Here is an 18082-nt window from a genome sequence, read left to right as displayed (position 1 = left end):
AAAGTGTGAATTTTTGTAGTATAAAACGCCAAAGGTAACCTCAGATGGCAAAAGTCAACGAATCGAGAGGGGGGCTTATTGACAGTTTGTATGTAGTTCTAGGGTGGGGCTTCAAGGGGGGCAATTAAAAAATTGACGGTAGTACTGTACCCGCACTTAGGTATTACGTACAGAGATAATTTTTTAGGTTATTTATTATCAAATGTTGAAATGGTCGCTGGTGCTATCCCTATCAATAGTGATATAAGTTAAGACAAGATAAAATCTATTATTTTATCTTGGTTAAGATGATAGTCATGATAAGGGGGATTAGGATGGTAATGAAGATGCGTTTAATGATAGGTAAATTGAGCCCATCAATAAAATGAAATTAGTAAAAGCAATTGCAATTAATAAGAAATGGTATGGAAATAAGAAATTGAAAAATTAAATTATTTTCACCCAGTAGCTTTTATCTTTAAAAATTTTAGTGTAATATGTACAGTTATCTGTCTTAACCGAAATAAAATTCAAATTATTTTACAGTTAAATCAAGCTTTCTTAGTTTGGTCAGGTTTCCAACCTGTTTTGAATTCCTCATACAAAATGCCTTTAGGCTAAAAGACAGGTTTTTGTGGTTATCACAAAGAAGCTTTTCGTTAGCCCGCATCACTTCAAAAGCCTTTTCATACGAAAATGCGTCAGACACATGCTATCTGATACAATACTATAACAAAGACTCAATTCAACTTAAAATCATAAAATGAAAAATATAATCAACAAAATTTTGCAGTAACCCTTTTCATGCAGTATTTGGAAAGAGGTCGATTCATAATTTACAGCATTAGAAAAACTGACATATAGTTCATATTTCTCAAATATTCGTGTAATTGTGAGAAAATATTAGAAGAAGATTTTACCCCTAAAAATTTTATCTTGCTAAGTTCCATACGTCTTGAATTTGTAGCTGAACGTGCAAGGAATGCACCGCTTTTAATGGATATATATCTTTATCCAGGGACGCCGGAACGAACAAGGGGCAAGGGGGCAGACTTGAGTAAAAGGGCATTTGAAAAACAATTCCAAGCTACCAACATTTCTTTCGCAACTGTCATTTTGTTTCGATCATTTGTAAGTATCTTGAAAATCAGCCAACCCTTGGCACAAGAAATTTCTTTGCAAGTTTTGAGACATATCGTCACGTACAGTCAGAATCTTTTGATAATTACAAACCAATGGCATTTTTGTGAAAAAGGCACTTTTGCCCTCTTGCCCCTCAAAGGAAAATTTAGGGGATAAAAAATCTCTTTGTCACTTGTCCTTTTTGTTTTCTTTGTCACGCTTCAGATACCAATCCTGACAATTTTTGTCATCAAATTTCTACAAACTAAAACTTTTGGTTTTGAAGATAAAGCAATATCTCGATCTGATCTAATAAAGTATAGCTACGTCGAGCTGATAATTTACAATATATAGCTAAGTGGAGCAGATATTTTCAAGTCTCAGTCAAAATGAGCAGATATTTTCGGGTAACATATGAAGTTCTAGGACTCCCCCCCCCCCTCCCGTATGCCTATATGCCAAATGCCCCCTCGGCTTGGTAGATCACAGCAAAATTTCTATAACGTATTTCTGGAAAAAGCTTGCTTTGGTGTAGTTGTAATGACAACAGTTCTAAGAGAGGAGATCGTGCCCCTATAAAAAAAGGACAAAAGGAATTACTTATTGGAAACAAATGATTTTAATTATTTCAAATAATTATATCCTTTCTACATACGCTACTTGGTTTATAAGGTTTATTTGTATTGATAAAGCGCGGTCAGGACGCGGTCAGGACGCGCTCAAAGCGCGTCTCGACATAATGACGGCACCTTGGTGTAAAATGTAAATGAGGTGCTGCTGAAAACAAAAAAGATGATCATGTAAACATTTCGGTTTACACAAAAGATGGCGGGTGCTGGTGTAGTTGCGGAAGCTCTCAAGCGAGTTTCCGTTGCACCGGTACTTCTCAGCGCATCAAAATTCCTGAAATGGGATGATGTAAGTTTGTTCTACTTATCAAATATAATTTTATTAACTTTGCTGTTGCCTGAGTATGAATTTCGTCAAAAAGTCATGTTTGTATTTGTGGTATTGGAAAAGTTTTATACAAATCGACGAGGTGTATGTTTCCCCCAGCAGGTTATAAATCATGAAGAGATCTGATTTCACTGCGCACCATTCAAGATAATATTTTCTGAAGATTTAGCTGTTATATGTTGATTTTTATTTCAAACAAGTCAATTCTTTGCTAAGCCTTGTGTTTAGTTGCAAGAATGCGCCTTGTTTTGAAATCAGATCAATTTGATCATCTCGTTCTGATTGAGACCTAAAAGTCGGAAAATCACGATTGAGGATTTCCTGCAATATCTTCACGAAATATGATTTTAGCTTGCTTTTTAAAATGTAGAATAACTTTACAATTGTGAAACGTGGAATCAAATCATTCCATGTCATTTCTTCTGATGTGTTGTTGCACTAAGACCATTCTTAGTATGCAAAAAATAGATTTTTTTTAATAACAAGAATGTAATAAAACAAACGTTTTATTAAGACCAAAAAGTACGCTCCTAGCAACGGGCTAGGCATTGTGTATTAGCAAACGAAGAGAAGCTTTTGTAAGTACATCGATTGACTGAACAAAGCATTCTATTTTTGCTAAGAATCTCTGAGTTTCAGCAATGTTTCAAGATTATATTTCCTTAATTAGCAATGACTTTGCTATCTCTAAACTATATTGTTGAGAGTACACATGGAATTCATAAATTAAATACTTTTCTCTATGTAAAAATTTGGACAGAGTTATGCCTAGAGAAGTGTTGAACAAAGGTTGACAATTTTAATTAAAACCTTAAGTTTGGTTGACAATCTTATGATATCAGAGTAACATCCAATTGACCAAACTAGGATTTAAGAACATTCAAAAATATATTCCTTTAGTTGTTTAGTTTTGATAAACCACAATGATACTTGTTTTCTGACTTTGCTCTCGTGACGTGCAAATGTTCACTGTCACCGAAAATTTTGTTGAAATCAGTGTCTGTTGTTAGCTTAGCTAAGGAAAAGAAACCCTCTTTAAAGACTTACAATTTAACATTATTAGATGAAAATTAGGTTTCTGAATGATGCCATTTTTATATTTGTGAAAATCATTTTTCCTTGCTTGTATGCAATGTTCAATCTTTATTGTAGCAAGACACAGCTGCATCCACGATATATGTTGTGCAGGTTGACCCAAAAGGTCACATATTATATTGGAGACCAGAAGATTATAGCAAGGTAAATTTAATAACCAATTCCAGAATCTTTTTATTTGAATATTTTATCTGTAGGTTAGAATCTTCTCAAATATGCAATTTACAGAAATTACAGATAGGCAAATCAGATTATGCCCTGCCTTTTCGACCCTGTTTCTAAAAACTTATTGATAAAGTTTGTCTTTCACCTATGTTTGATTTGTTGCTGTTTGTTTCATGGGTCAACTGATTATTTGTACCTCTCTCTTCCAAAAATCATTCATGCTATTTCAACAAAAACTTACCTTATTCAAGCGGCTTCTATGTTGTTTGTAAATGTATGCTCAATGTTTGGAGTTAGTTGGCTATGTGTTTCAGTGAATCTAACAGTTATCATAATACACACTCACTTTACAATGTTAAATTTGGTGCTAGAAGCCATATGACTTCCTAACTGTCTGTTGTTTTGAACCTGATTCAGTTCAAACAAAACAATTTTATAGTTTGTTCTCTCCATTTTAACTTTCATTACTCAACAAAGCTGTTTTCCTACCAATTGAATTGAAAAATTTTTTTATCAAAATCGATTTGTTTGTTGCCTCATCTAAGGTAAGTATAAAAAGACCTTTTACTAAGTTTGTAGACTTTTGTTCAAAAAATACTCATCAATAAACTTAGAATTCTACTACAGAGTCGAAGCAATTTGCTGAGAGAACTCTCTGTTATTCTCCTGCTACATATATGCATTTGCAATTTTTATCTATGAATTTATTTGACTTGAATATTTAACTTATAAAACAATAAATTCTTTAGGTTTTCTCAAAATATTCTTGTAGAAATCAGTTTGAATCACTCAAAAGTGTGTGCTGAAAGAACAGATGGGCTAGAACATATAGGGGTACAATGGGAGTTTCTGCTAGTTTTGAATGCCCAAATGACTAGGCACAACAGAGCATTGAGAAAAGTGGGGTTCAAAAAAGGGGTAGGGGGCTAAAACCAAATAAAAAGGGCCTTTACTGATGGCTCATTGCTCAATATTTTGCATTTTTTAAAAATGATTGGGGGAGGGTTAAAGCACCCTAGCCCCTTGCTCTGCCATGGCCGATAACCATGGCCAAACAGCATGCATTTTGGTCCACTCCACTGTAAGTGATTTGAATAACTTCCTTTTATACCATTTCTAAGCTGGCTAAGAAACACTGTCCAAAGTATTTATTGGGAGTTGAGTTCCCCCTTGCTCCCCACTTTCTTTGTTCTTGGCAATTTTGGAAGGCCATCTGCAATGATCAGCTTATGTAGCAATATTGACCTAACTGATGTCTGGTAATTAGATTGGGAAAAGAAGCTATTGAAAATACCTTTTGAATGCGATTGTTTGATATTCATAGTGTTGAGCTAGTCTCCAAAGAGTGTAAATATATTAGGCATTTGTGCAGTCAATACACCATGAATATTCAATAAATATTTGAACAAATGAGAAGCGAATGCCGATTAAACTAATAAAGTCATGTTCTTATTTGTTTTGAAATCCGGATTTGTACCGTTGTGTCTTAATGAGATCGCTCTAAGCGAATTCTGCAATCACCAATGACAGTCAGTTTTCAAGACTTTATGAGACCATCGTCAATAGCTCCATCGCTTAAACCAGTTAAGTGCAAGAGACATGACTTAGAAAATAAATTATAAAACAAGATTCAAACGGTTTCTTCTATGAATAAGCCAACGTCTTACGTTTTAATAAAAACAACTGACATATGTATACAGGCTTAAATTCACTTGTATGCCGAAAGAAAAGCAATTTAAAAGGAAATGTTTGTTTGGATCGGTTTTAAACAAAAATAATGAAACCTGTTGCATTATTTTTCGCAAGCGTCCTTCAAGCAAAATAGGCAAAGAGAATTTTAGAATTTGTATATCAGATGATAGTTTGCAGATTAACTCACGGTGTACGTTTTTTCTCGGTAGCTCGTTGTGAAACCAAATTGATATCTCTTATCGGAAGCCAGAATCTAGATAATTTAGGCGACCAGACTTGATTACAGCAGAGTCTTATCAGCAAGCCATTCAATTCAATACCCTCAATTAAACAGCCCTTGTATCTATCTTTTTATGCCATATTGTCCTAATATTAGAAACGATGTTGCCATAGAACGGGGCTCGCATCATCCATGTATCTTTTGGTAAAGCCAGACCTGTCAACCTTAAATTTTCAAAACCTGGAGATTTTAGATTTTTCCTAGAGAAAAACAGGAAGATTTGGTCAAAAACAGGGAGACCACAAATATTTGTTACGGGAATAAATATACCTGATAAAATGTTGTGCTCGGCAAACAGTTTATGACAAAAGTGGTCATGAGAAGTTTCTTCATAATAACTTTTAGTGTTCTTTTGTAAATCAGTAATCACTAACAAAAAATTGTTGTCATGTGGAAAGTCAATGTGACCATTATATCTTAATTATACCTCTGTAAAAAGAAAACATACACAATGGACCTGTCTTTGAAGCAGAAGATGCGCAGTTCAATCGAACATTTGGTGAAGAATCTTCTTAGACATGCTAGACACCTTTGAAACCGAGAGAAAATTTTTAAAAACCGGGAGACCGAGAGAAAGCAGTCAAAACCGGGAGTCTCCCGGCTGAACCGGGAGGGTTGACAGGTCTGTAAAGCCCTCAGTCCCCCTTCCGCGGCCCCTGGCCTCTTTTCTAAAGTTTAGCGTATTTTAAACCCCTGTACTATCGACAATTCCACTATATATAAGACGACCAAGCTGATACAGCAGTTTGGAAGACTAAGTAAACATTCACATCAGTTCTTTCATTTACCAGTGTCTTTTACCAATTACCAATTAAGAAACAGACAGACAACTTTGTTTCAAAACTTTTCCAGAACCACCTTGCAGAAGCAAGCATGAAACCAACGCCCTCCCTCGTCTGTAGCGTCCTCCCAACGTTTTTTTGCTTTACTAATTTACAAGTCCTAAACAACGTATCGAGATCCATGTGTTTGAATTACTAAGCAGTTTCCTTATAGTTGAGCAGAATCCCACAGTTCAACTCCCGGTATCAATTCAACAATAATTGTTATCTTACACGTCTACGAAGAAACAGTTCCTCAACAAGAACTGTTAGTACCTTGTTATCTGCTGATAATCATCCAAAGTTTTTTGTAAATTGGGACTCCTTTAAATTTATCTTGATGCATAATCAATTCAAGTTGTATTCAAATAAGAAATTTGGTTCTTATCTTTTTTGTTCCAGCCTCCTTTTTAGTTTAAGTTTTAGCGTTTTGGTAAATTATCAAATATTACTGAATAATTGCGCCCTAGATCGCTGCGATATCAGGTTTTGGCGCCAATATCCACTCTGATTAGGAGCATCTGTCCGTATTGTTATTGATGTCAGCAAGAAGTAGATTGCCCCAGAAATTCTTAACTATGACCGGAATTTAAGGACAGTTGTAGGTGATCTTTCCGTCCCACCTTAAGGAGATATGTCTACAAAGAACCACTGATCTCAAAAAAAGACTGGATCGAGCTTCTCCAGGCCAGCATTGATTCCATATTGCCGCGTCCATCTTGAGACCTCGCAAAAGAGCAATTATGTTGGTTTCCGTTCAACTTACTTTTTCATAGCAAAATTCAAAGTAAACGTTGAAACAAAAACTTGCATCGTTCGTAAGTGACGTTAAACATTTTTGCCGTGGTATTAAGCTTATGTAACGAATAATCAACTAATCACTTATTTTCCTTTCCTAGGCTTGTTGTATCTTAGAATATTTAAGAATTTAATCATTTATGCACAATTTAAAGCACAGCACTGTGTGTGCCCCGTCTTAACAAATGGTAGCCCAAAGCTTTAGGCGCGAGAGGTCTCAAGGTCTCAAGGTCTCAAGATGGAGAGACTTCCTCGGCTTCCTCATGCTGATGTAGGAGAACAATAGGTTGTTCGATCCAGTCTTTTTTTGAGATTAGTGCAAAGAACTCTTGTCGCTAGGCAACGTCTGCTTTCATTTTCTGATAACATGATTGATAATGAATGATTCAATACTTTCGAAAATTACCCTAGAGCCCTCCTATTTAACGCCTCCCCTATTAAACGCCACTTCTTTGTGCTGTGAGTGCCTGGTCAAAAAACATGTGGATTTTCTCTGGGGGAGGGGGGGCACTGAGTTTTCGACATTTACATAGCTTGTGTCAAAAAAGTTGCAAAAAATGACGTTCGGGTCTCATACTCACCAAGCTAATATAGATAGATATAAGATAGGCAGGCCTATTATTTCTTGTTAGATTCTATTTTCATAAAATCTATGTAGTGCGCTTATTTTCATGAAATAAGTTTTGGAATGGTGGATGAGAGGAGAGAAAAAAGGGAGGACGATGATAACATTTAGGAACATGATGCTGGCTTTATGTTAGAGGATGTGCAATACCCGACGAGTATTACACGCCCAAGGCCAGGGATAACTTTCTGGAGGAGAGGGACTAAAAGCTTCAAACTGTAACAAAGTTTATCAACAGCCTATTGAATTCAATGAAAGCAGTAAAATAGTTTGCTATAAAACGTTTAAATGATTAAATAAAGCATTTCCTATTTTTGGACCTCCCTTTCGGACAAATTACTGGTCAACGGGACGCACATCTTCATTTACTGCAGAGAAAAAAATATCAGAGCAGTCCAAGAACAGAACTAAATCGAATTCAAGCCAAAAATATGTTTTTGAGATAAAGCGCTCGGCGGGCCGGATAAAAACTTGCTGCTGGCCGGAGTTGGCCCGCGGGCCGGAGTTTAAGAATGGCTGGACTAGGGGTTTTAGCATATTTTTTTGTTTGTTTTGCCAGCCTATAGTATATCTGACATATCAGAATGAAAAGTATGATTCGTGCTTATTTTTTCTAGGATAGAAATATACATATGCTTTCCACACTTTCCATACATGTGTCATCAGCTTTTGTCACATGCAGGAATTTGAGAGGTCTCATTGCAGAGAATTTTGTCAAATGCAGAGAATTTGCGAAGCAGGCCTGCTTATCTGCTTTGTCCTGTTATTGCCCGAATTTGCAATTTTTCGCGTGTCTTTTATTGTTTCTTCATATTTCTTTTTTTGTCTACCTAGAATCTACGAAGTACATTTAATTCTCACGTAGGTTGCATTCTACAGGTGACCAATGCAAAAACAGTCTTGCTAAAATACAATTGCATGTACAAATCAGTTTTATCTTATCAATTATTGATGTCTAAAGCTTATTTTCCTTTGGCGCTGGCTTAACCATAGGTGTGGCTAATGCATAAGGCGCTGTTTAAAAATCTCTACCCTAGATACCATGTCAACCAAGTCCGTTATTACAAGCTGCATATAACTTCAACAGCTGTCTTCTTAGTTAATTCGATCAGTTCGTATCCTTTCCCGAGCGAAATCTAATTAAAGGCTTTCCAGAAAATTCCTTCTTCATCACCGCATCTCATCGTTTAAATCTAGCTTTTTTCAAAACTGATGATAATCCTGATTGATAATGACGTTGTTAAACAAACTTCAAGATGGCAATAGAACCATCAAACCGAGGTGTCTTGATTCTCGAAACAGTCTAAACACGAAAGTTTGAAATGCTAGAAATTAACCCCTCCTTCTTAGATGTTTTCTTTTTCCTTTTACATTCGATTTTCTTCCCAGCATGATAGTGCCAAAACCACTTTCAGTTTCTAGAAGCTGTTTTCGATAGAAGCTGACAAATATGTAATGGCTTATGAACTGCTCAAATCATAAAAGAGTTCCTGAAATAGTGACAGTTTTGACTTCATACTGATTGGTAATGATATGATTAAACAATCGGTGATAGTATAACGCCAGCACAGTCCAGAACACGACTCTTTCTCTTTCAATGAAACATCCATTTATTGAAATCCTTGTTATCAAATTTTAATTCACAGACCAAAATATCATCCCAGAAGTTTTTCTTACGGTCACAGCCCTCATACCTTGCCCAACTTTGCCTCACAGACATCCATTATTTTGAGGTTTCAAGGTTGCATGGAACGATAATCTTGCCTGCGTTATTGCTTAAATTATCAAGTTGCCATAAATTTTCTCCAATTCTTTTTCAGGATACAGAGGTGCTTGAGCTGGTTAACGTGCGAGATGTGCGATTTGGCCATTATGCAAAATCCCCAAAGGTTTGTTCTTTATAAATTTTACCAGGTCAAACCAAAAAAAAAGTATTTACCTTGTGAAGGTATAGCCCTTGGCCTGGCAAGCGATACACACAAATTCCAACGGGCATTTTCTATCTTTCAGGTGGTCGTGCACTTTTTGGTGGCACAAGTTCTGTTATCATTGCGTGAAGACGGAAATCTACCATTGATAGGTTTTGATATAATGCCTGTTGTGAATTTTTGTTTTTATTCGAGGCGATAACAATTTTTCAAATGAAAAAGAAGATACTATGGAAAACAGGAATTTTAGAGAAATACTATGGAAAACAGGAATTTTAAAGATGGAATTTCTTAGAAGTGTCACAAAGCCTATGGAGGTTGATGGAGGTTTCTTTTATCGAATATGCCCGAACTCACGAGATAGCTTTCCAGGATACAAACATGAGCGTTGCAAGCCGTAAAGACTTTTTGGTCAAATTGCTCATGTGACTCAGGACAGCTTGACCTTGAATCTTTTATTGACCTGCCTCTAGGCTCTCAGTTGCTGTTTCTTCTTTGCACTGTCAAACACAGTGTTCTAATTATTGTTTCAAAATATCAGTCCTTCCAAAAACCTGATCTCAATTACAGCGCTGTTCTTGTCTTAATAATTATCTTGTTAGAAGATCTAACAGAAACGCCCTGTAGTGTTGTCATGGATACTGAACTCAGAGTGTTTAGATTTACAATCCATTGTTTTTCTAATGAGCATGACCATAATGTTTTAGAGCTTGTCTCTTGCAAAACTGGCGTTGCGATTGAAACCGTATACGTTTTATTCGCTACAAAATTTTCTGTTACCTTCCAATGGTCTTTCGCCTAGTACTTTCTAGCAAGAAAAAAATTTCTTGAATCAATTCCTCAATTCCTTGGGAAAAAAGTTAAATTGTTGTAACTTATGAAATTTTAATAATAAAATAAATTTGCGAAATTTGCAAACAATCTTTTGTGAATGCAAAATTTTACTCGGTTGTATTTAGTAGAGCTGTAAGCCCGTTTATCATATATGTTTGCGCTTTGGAGGAAAACGTCTATATCCTGCAGCAAAATTTTATTCATGTTTAAATAGCGATTTCTGTCTAGATAGAACATCGTGTAATAGACAGGGTATCTTTTCATTAGGAACTTCTGAGAAAAGTGGACGTTCTTCCTTTATAGAATATCGGCCACAAGACTTACATTATTGTTTTCCGAATATGTTTGTTTGACTTGTCATTCTATACTAGCTCTGAAAGTCATGTTGCGCATGATCAAGCTGCACAAATTGAAACATTAATTGAGGGGAACTGTTTAGTGTTGATAAGTACATAAAATAAAACTTGAACGAACACAAAACCTGCTTTTAATGAAGTTTATAATATAATTTATTTCTTTTTAGAATTCGATTAATAAACTGGCTTGTTAAGGTCCTTGCTTTTTATTGAGATGGATACAAAACACTTTTGACCGGTCTGTTAAACAATGTTTGGCACAGGCCGGTTGAAAGTTACTTTCCCGATATTATCAGGACGGATCCAGATATTTATCTTGTATACAGTTTTTTGGTGGTACAAAACATAAAAATGGCTTTGAAAAAGCAAATAATTTGAGTCATGCTTAAGCTTTCCATATGACACTCTTCAGAATAAAAAACATCAAGAAATCTTTGTATACATGAATTCTAAGATGTAATTTGAGCAGATTTGTAAAGTAACGATTATTTTTTCCCTGTTAGCGAATATCAGGTCCTTGAAAGATATCTGCTCTCGCATGGAGTAAGTTTTTGATCATCTCGATTTCCTCGTAGAATTCAGTTGTACGTGAAGCTCTCAGGGCAAATGCATCTTCCGAGGAAGAAAGTGCTGCAGTCCAGGAGCGAACAATCTCTGTTTGCTATGGGCCAACCATGGTTGATGTCAGCTTTACGAATTTCGTTGCACCGTCTATAGCCGTGGCACAGGAATGGGCTGAAAGCCTATTCGCTATCATAGGAAACTTGTTGGACATAAACGCTTCACCACTACGCAGCTTGGAAAGATTGTAAGTTTCGTACTAGAGTATATAGACACACACTGTTTTTATAATTTGGTATACTTTTGCTCTTTTATCCAGCATACTACATTTTTAAGATCAAGAAGTGATTGTAGTATGGAGGTTATGTTCGGTTACGTTTAAAAGAAACACAAACTACTTTCTTGAGTCATGGAATATTACACCTTCAAAAAGATTAAGCTGCTGATCTTTGATGATTATTTAAAGGGAAGAATCTTTCTATCTGAGAAAACGCAATGGATGCAAAGACTCTGTGTAAATTTGTTCAGACGTTAAAACGATGATTCTCACTTTTTTGGAATATTGGCTGGTGCCCTCAGTGTACCTGTTTTTCGATTCAAGATTATTTGGGAAAGCTGGTAATTACTTTCTAAACTAGATCCAAAGAACTCCAGGCATCTGTTTTCGGCTCGTTTAAAATTCCACTTGTTTATGAATATTATGAATATTTTATTAGTAAGTTGAGTCAGTTCTAATAGCAGATGTCAACATTCTTTTCTTTCACGAGCAAATTTCCATCTTCTTTGCAAACGTGAATGCTAATCCCCTCACAAGAATAATTCTTTTTGACCAATTTTCTGCTTATACAATTTCACCGTTCTTTGATCTGTGCGTTGTTGATTTTTGTCACTCTAACAAGACGGAAACCCAAGGAGAATGGGGACGAGTTCCCCTTGAAATATCTAGCTATAGAGAATTTTTCCTGCCAAGGGCTGGTCCCTAAAGAAATTAAGAATGACAGTTCCCCGTTATATGATGGAATATGATGATGAAGTTTGCAATTAGATTTCAATCTTGGATTATATTGAAAAACAAAGGGGCATAGGCAATGAACAAAATAGTAGCGATTTGTTTCTTTCTTGATCACGTGTTTGCTTATTTTCCATCTTTAATCATACTGATTAGCCTACTTATATTGACTTTGTTTTCAAAGTTTCGATGGGGTTAGAAAAGAATAAGAACGTAGCTGGTGTTGCAGACAGAGGGCCTTATGTTCTCTTAAACTTAAAATAAAGTTGGTATCAAAAACTCTCGATGAAGTGCGTGCAACAGTCATTCAGTTTTAATAATCGCCATTTTATTTTGTAAAGGTTTCAGCATCTGTCTATGATAACTAGAAAAGCAGTTTTTAGCATCGTTTCGCGTATAACTTCAACAACAAATGCAAGACTGCTGATGCGAGTGAGATAGAAATGGGTCCTATTTATGCAAACAATAAGAATTGTTTGAATAATTGTATTGAGATATGCGTATCAGTGGCTATCCATCGACAGCGATTAAAAAGGAAAGTTTTTAATATTTCATGACGACAGGTCTTAGTTATCGTCTCAAATAGGCACGAATTGATTCACCTACATTAAAAACTAAAGGCAACTTTCAATGGTTGTTTTCCCTGACTAGCATCACTTCAGCCATATTATCCTCCACGTGCGTTTGTCTTGTTTATGAAAGATAACGTGCAACCTAGATCATATGATAAGTTTCTAGAAAATATCATATTAACTTTCTTTGCAGATTAATTTTACCGTGTGTTGAGCTTTAATTGTTGAATTCCAATTTTTTCCATTCCTTGCATCTACCAGGGCTTAATATGTTCTAAACTGGAGGATTATACATCAAGTGAAAATATTTCAGTGGATCTACCTATTTGCTTGCTGCATCTTTGTTTAATTAGAGGCTAGATGCATTAAAAAGCATTTATTTTTGATAAACTGGAAACACCAAAGCCGATATTAAGCTTGGTCAGTTTGTTCTCAAGTGAATTAAACACTCTTATGGTTACCTAACTTAGAATGTGTTGACGATATTGCGATATGGTTTTAAAGTAACTTGCAAAACCTATAATCCTGGGTCCCCCTGATGTAATTTCAGAGGTACTCAGTTGCTCGGAAAAACAAAGTCTATGATTTCTGTCTACTTATGATTTATAAGGTCTTTTGAAAATATCTAAAAATTTCAACGCTCAGTAGAGAATGTTGTTAAATCCTTATACCCTATGTTGTTTATGGTTTGAGTAATGGTATTTTCTTTTGAAACTGCATCATAATAAAAATCATATCACAAACAAAAGATCTATATGTACATGTTTTTTGAAGCTTTACAAGAATTAGTGTTCAGGCGAACCAGGATGGAAACATCTACGCAAAGACGTAAGTATGTTATGAACTCTATAATTGTTTGAGGATGGTCTTGCATATGAACTATGTTGGACATCCATTTGCATGACAGCAGGTCATTAGCTAATCTTTTTTAATGACCCTGTTTGTGAATTCTGACGCACTCCTTCTTGCAGAATTCAATCTTGAAACTACCTTTCTTAATTTAAGAGTTCTTATTCATTGTTCTTTGATAACTTAAAGTTTAAAAACGAACTGCTGTTCAAAACGAGACAAAAGTCCCTCCTAGTGAGTCTTCTCGTCAAGCTCACCGTCCACCCTATTGTTTAAACTGTTTCAGAAAGATTTCTTTTATTTAATCCCGTTTAATGAAATTGTGTTCAGGATATAAAACATTTGTAAGAAATGTGGTGTTTATTAAGCAACCAGTTCATACTAAAATTTTATTTGAAGAAAACACTTTTTTGTTTATAATTGAAATATTAACAGTCCTTTTCATCAGTAATCTCAGTTTATCTTCTATTTTTATTATGTAATTGTTGAATTCTTGAATGAAATCCTTTCATCACCAGTAAACATTTTTGACATGTGTTTTCCAGGCTTGTGAAGTACTTTGCAACGAGTAAAGAAGACAAGAAACGAGCTTACGATGCTCTCCAATCTGTTGGCCTGGCTTCAGGAAAAGTATGTTGTTATCAATGATATAGAAGCGCCGAAGGTGCTAGATGTCTAACTCATAGGTACAATGCCTGCCAAAAATACTTGGAACATCCGGCTATTTATGCTGCATTTGATATCTTTCATTCCTTTCATGGAGAAAAATTACTACTTCCGCCCCCCTCCCCCTAAAACAATATTGATGATTTAGATAAATATCATAAAAGAAGCGCAAAAGAAAGTGCTTCCTAAAATCCTAACCCGTTTGATAGTGAACCAACATTGTTCTGTAGGGGAAAGGGGGGTGATTGATTTTCATCTTGGAAATTGATGTCTGTGTTCCAAGACTTTTGGCAGGCATTGTACGCTGTGAAGCAAATTTGGTTACTTCTGTCATTTTGAATAGTGGAAAAAAGGAACTTGCTCCATACTGAGCCCTTATAAATTTGGTAAAAGTAAGGATTGATTTTCTTCACTTCTCTTTCGAATATCGGTGAGGGGTCTTATATTGCACTTAAATTTATGAATTGATGTTAATATTGGAAAATAAGCCGTCATTCGCAAAATCCAAGCATTGACAGTCGCGGTGCATGCTGTGGTGTTTTCTGTCTCGTTGAAATTCCAAAAAATAATGATTGGTCTGTTTTAAAACGGATCCAGCAACAATGTTTAGCCACTCAATGCATAATTTTCTTAACACATTTGACATAGATGTGATTGAGATGTGACTTTTTCTTTCTTTGTTTACAGAAACTGCTATGAAATATCTAGGCCCAACTCTAGAAAAGCCGAAAAAAGGCCAGAATTTAATGCTTGGATATAATTAACAGAACTTGAATATAGCAACCAATTTTTGATTTGATATAATTATTGATATTTTTATACTATTTCAAAACCACACTCGCTGCTTGTAATTATTCATCAGCACAATGCGTCCCTTCCCGGTTGATAACAACCAAGCCAATTATGGGCCAATATTTTAGCAGGATTTCTGCTGAAACCAATAATGAGTTTCAGTTCGATTTTTTTTATTTTCCAGAAAGACATCTTTAATATTTCGGAGTTCACGTTCGAGAAGTTTATTGATTTTTACAATCGGCTTTGTACAAGACAAGATCTCGACAATATATTTGCTGACCTGTAAGTAAAATTGCATTTTGTTTTTGTTAAAAAAGTCTATATCTTCCGTTGGTTTATATCTTCCGTTAGTGTTTATATCTTCCCTTGGTTTATATCTTCCGTTAGTTTATGTTCGTGGGAAAGAATAATTTTGGTCAATTGAATGTGCTGCCCTAGTCGCAGTTAGTTAGTTAGTTAGTTAGTTAGTTAGTTAGTTAGTTAGTTAGTTAGTTAGTTAGTTAGTTAGTTAGTTAGTTAGTTAGTTAGTTAGTTAGTTAGTTAGTTAGTTAGTTAGTTAGTTAGTTAGTTAGTTAGTTAGTTAGTTACTTCCTTTTTTGTTGCTTGACTTAGTTAAACGGAATCAGCGATTTCCAGTCCATTTGTTTCATTTACCCCACGGAAAGTCAAGAATTAAACCCATATTGTCAACGTTTTTTCTCTAAACATTAAATGAAATTGTTAGCAAATCATCCCTAAATGTAACAAAGGTATAGCCACGAAAACTATGAAATGGTATTTCATCGTTTGGTCATTTCAAGTGATCTATCTTAGAATTCTTTTTAGTTTTAGAAGTGGAACTGGGTAAAGCTTTTATTTTATCAGATAATCGTGGTTGAGAATAAGTGATCGTTCATCGTTTAGCAATCAAATTGCCTTGTTTTTTTTCAGGGGTGTTGGTAAGAAACCGTATTTGGCAGTCGATCAGCTGGTCGACTTTCTGAACAACACACAACGCGATCCACGTTTGAACGAAATTCTCTACCCATACTACAACACGGCTAGGGCTCTAAGTATTATTGGGACTTACGAAAAGAATGCAGACTTCATCAAGAAAGGTATTTTGTCAACTTGTTGTTTACTAAAACGCCTGTGGTTTTTGCGAAATGTTTCTTCATGTTATCCTCTTGCTTAATAACAAAAAGAATGAAATCAACTTGACAATTTTGTTAGCTTTTCCCGTATTGTGGAAGTATGCCAGTTTTTGTTAAAATCTTTCATGTCCCTTCACATTTTTCCAGATTTAGACACTCGACTTAAAAGATGATAGTAAGCCTAATCATTGGCAAACCAGTTGATTATGCAAAAGCTAACAATCGTGTTTTGAGGTGTCGAATTCATGCTTTGTGTATTGAAGCTGCAAAGGAACGCCCCCGCAGAAGAGCAACGTCTTGTTCTTGGTAGATCATAAGTAAATATTAGAGTTAGAGTAATCCTAGATAGATATCTGACGCTTTTCTAAAACGCTAAGTAAAGATTCCTGTCAAATATCTATGAAACTGTTCTAAATTCCTTTTTGAGAATGACACTACGAACTGAAAGACAAATAACAAGTACGGCGATTAAAAAAGACATCGTGATAGTGGTATTCCAACTTCTATTGACGTGAATCCATTTTATGACAAACAGAATATTTATATTCCAGTTAAGACGTGTAGTTTAGACAAGAAAGTCCATGAAATTTCAGTATATTGACATTCCAGACAGCCCCTGTCGTATAGTTTTTTGTCTAAACTACGCGTCTTAACTGGAATTCAATACAATTCACGTGGTTTTCCCTTTATAGTCTTCAGAAATTTCTAAATTGTTAAGGGGCTTTACCTCAAAAAGTTATTACGCTCTGCTAAAATCTTTGTTTTTTGAGTAATAGTTTTTCAAGTTGCTTTATAAATATTTTAATTTTCTGAATTTTAGGCTACATGTCTATTGAAGGACTGACAAAATATTTCATGAGCGATGATAATTTGGTGATAACACCAAGGCGATTTATCCCCGTGCATCAAGACATGAGCGCGCCTCTATCCCACTACTTTATCAATTCGTCTCACAACACCTATCTCACAGGTTTGTATCAGTGTATCTTTAAATATTATTATGTTCATTGAACTTTTATTTTTTGTGTTTTGTTTGTGCATGCAAGCAAAAATTAGACAGCGAAGAAATCAGATTAAACCAATCAGTTTACAAGTTGTAATTATTTGCCAGAATCAGTTAAAAACGTGAATATAATTGGCTAAGAAAACCTGCATGCGGACCAATGAGAATCACTTTTGGTAGAAGTTAATTGATATTTGCACGAAGTATGTCATGTGACTTCGAAATTAACCATTTATATTGCGTAAAACAAACCTTAAACTATAAATAGGGGCTTGTGAGCAATCTTTTTTTTTCAAGAAATCCATTCGTAAAAGTACGGAATTTTGAAGAAGGTGCTAAGCAGCAACATGGCAAATGGACGAGGAATAATTTAATATAAGATGAATTATTTGTTGTAAACGATTCTTATAATTTTTATAAATTGTTGTAATTATTAAGATAAACATTATTAACATAAATATACTTCTGTTACCAAATCACTTAAGTTGCTAAAGTATTTTCTACGAAAGTTTAAGACTGGATATTCTTAATTTGACTTAGGCCTATCTAAACTGCTTTACATAAGGGTCCAACGCAAATTCGTTAATTTATCGAGAAATCATTGTTTCAGTAAAAACTTTTTATTTACAATCTTAAAAAAGGAAAAGTTAAGTTCTATCAAACTATAACAAGACAATATTCCATTGTCTTCAATCGTTTTCTTCACCATAGGGCATCAACTGACTGGGCGCTCCTCCGTCGAAATCTACAGACAAGTGTTGTTAAGCGGTTGCAGATGCATTGAATTAGATTGTTGGGATGGTAAAACTGAAGACCAAGAGCCAATCATAACTCATGGAATG

The 18082-nt window shown here is 35.1% G+C and overlaps 1 protein-coding gene across 1 annotated transcript in view; it reads left to right on the top strand.

The window, feature by feature from the left end:
* The first annotated feature begins 1926 nt into the window (after positions 1-1926).
* LOC148958730 (1-phosphatidylinositol 4,5-bisphosphate phosphodiesterase beta-1-like) overlaps positions 1927-18082 on the top strand; it is an 18012-nt gene continuing 1856 nt past the window's right edge. Inside the window, exons 1-9 of the mRNA XM_089111854.1 lie at positions 1927-2019; positions 3211-3297; positions 9355-9423; positions 11228-11460; positions 13569-13622; positions 14189-14273; positions 15286-15386; positions 16035-16201; positions 17058-17207. Of these exons, the coding sequence (XP_088967980.1) occupies positions 1927-2019; positions 3211-3297; positions 9355-9423; positions 11228-11460; positions 13569-13622; positions 14189-14273; positions 15286-15386; positions 16035-16201; positions 17058-17207 (1039 nt within the window). The remainder of the gene's footprint in view (positions 2020-3210; positions 3298-9354; positions 9424-11227; positions 11461-13568; positions 13623-14188; positions 14274-15285; positions 15387-16034; positions 16202-17057; positions 17208-18082) is intronic.

This window comes from Rhopilema esculentum, chromosome 12, assembly GCF_057945365.1.
Source record: "Rhopilema esculentum isolate cy_ngs chromosome 12, ASM5794536v1, whole genome shotgun sequence".
NCBI lineage: Eukaryota > Metazoa > Cnidaria > Scyphozoa > Rhizostomeae > Rhizostomatidae > Rhopilema > Rhopilema esculentum.
This window is presented reverse-complemented; position numbering and strand designations above follow the sequence as displayed.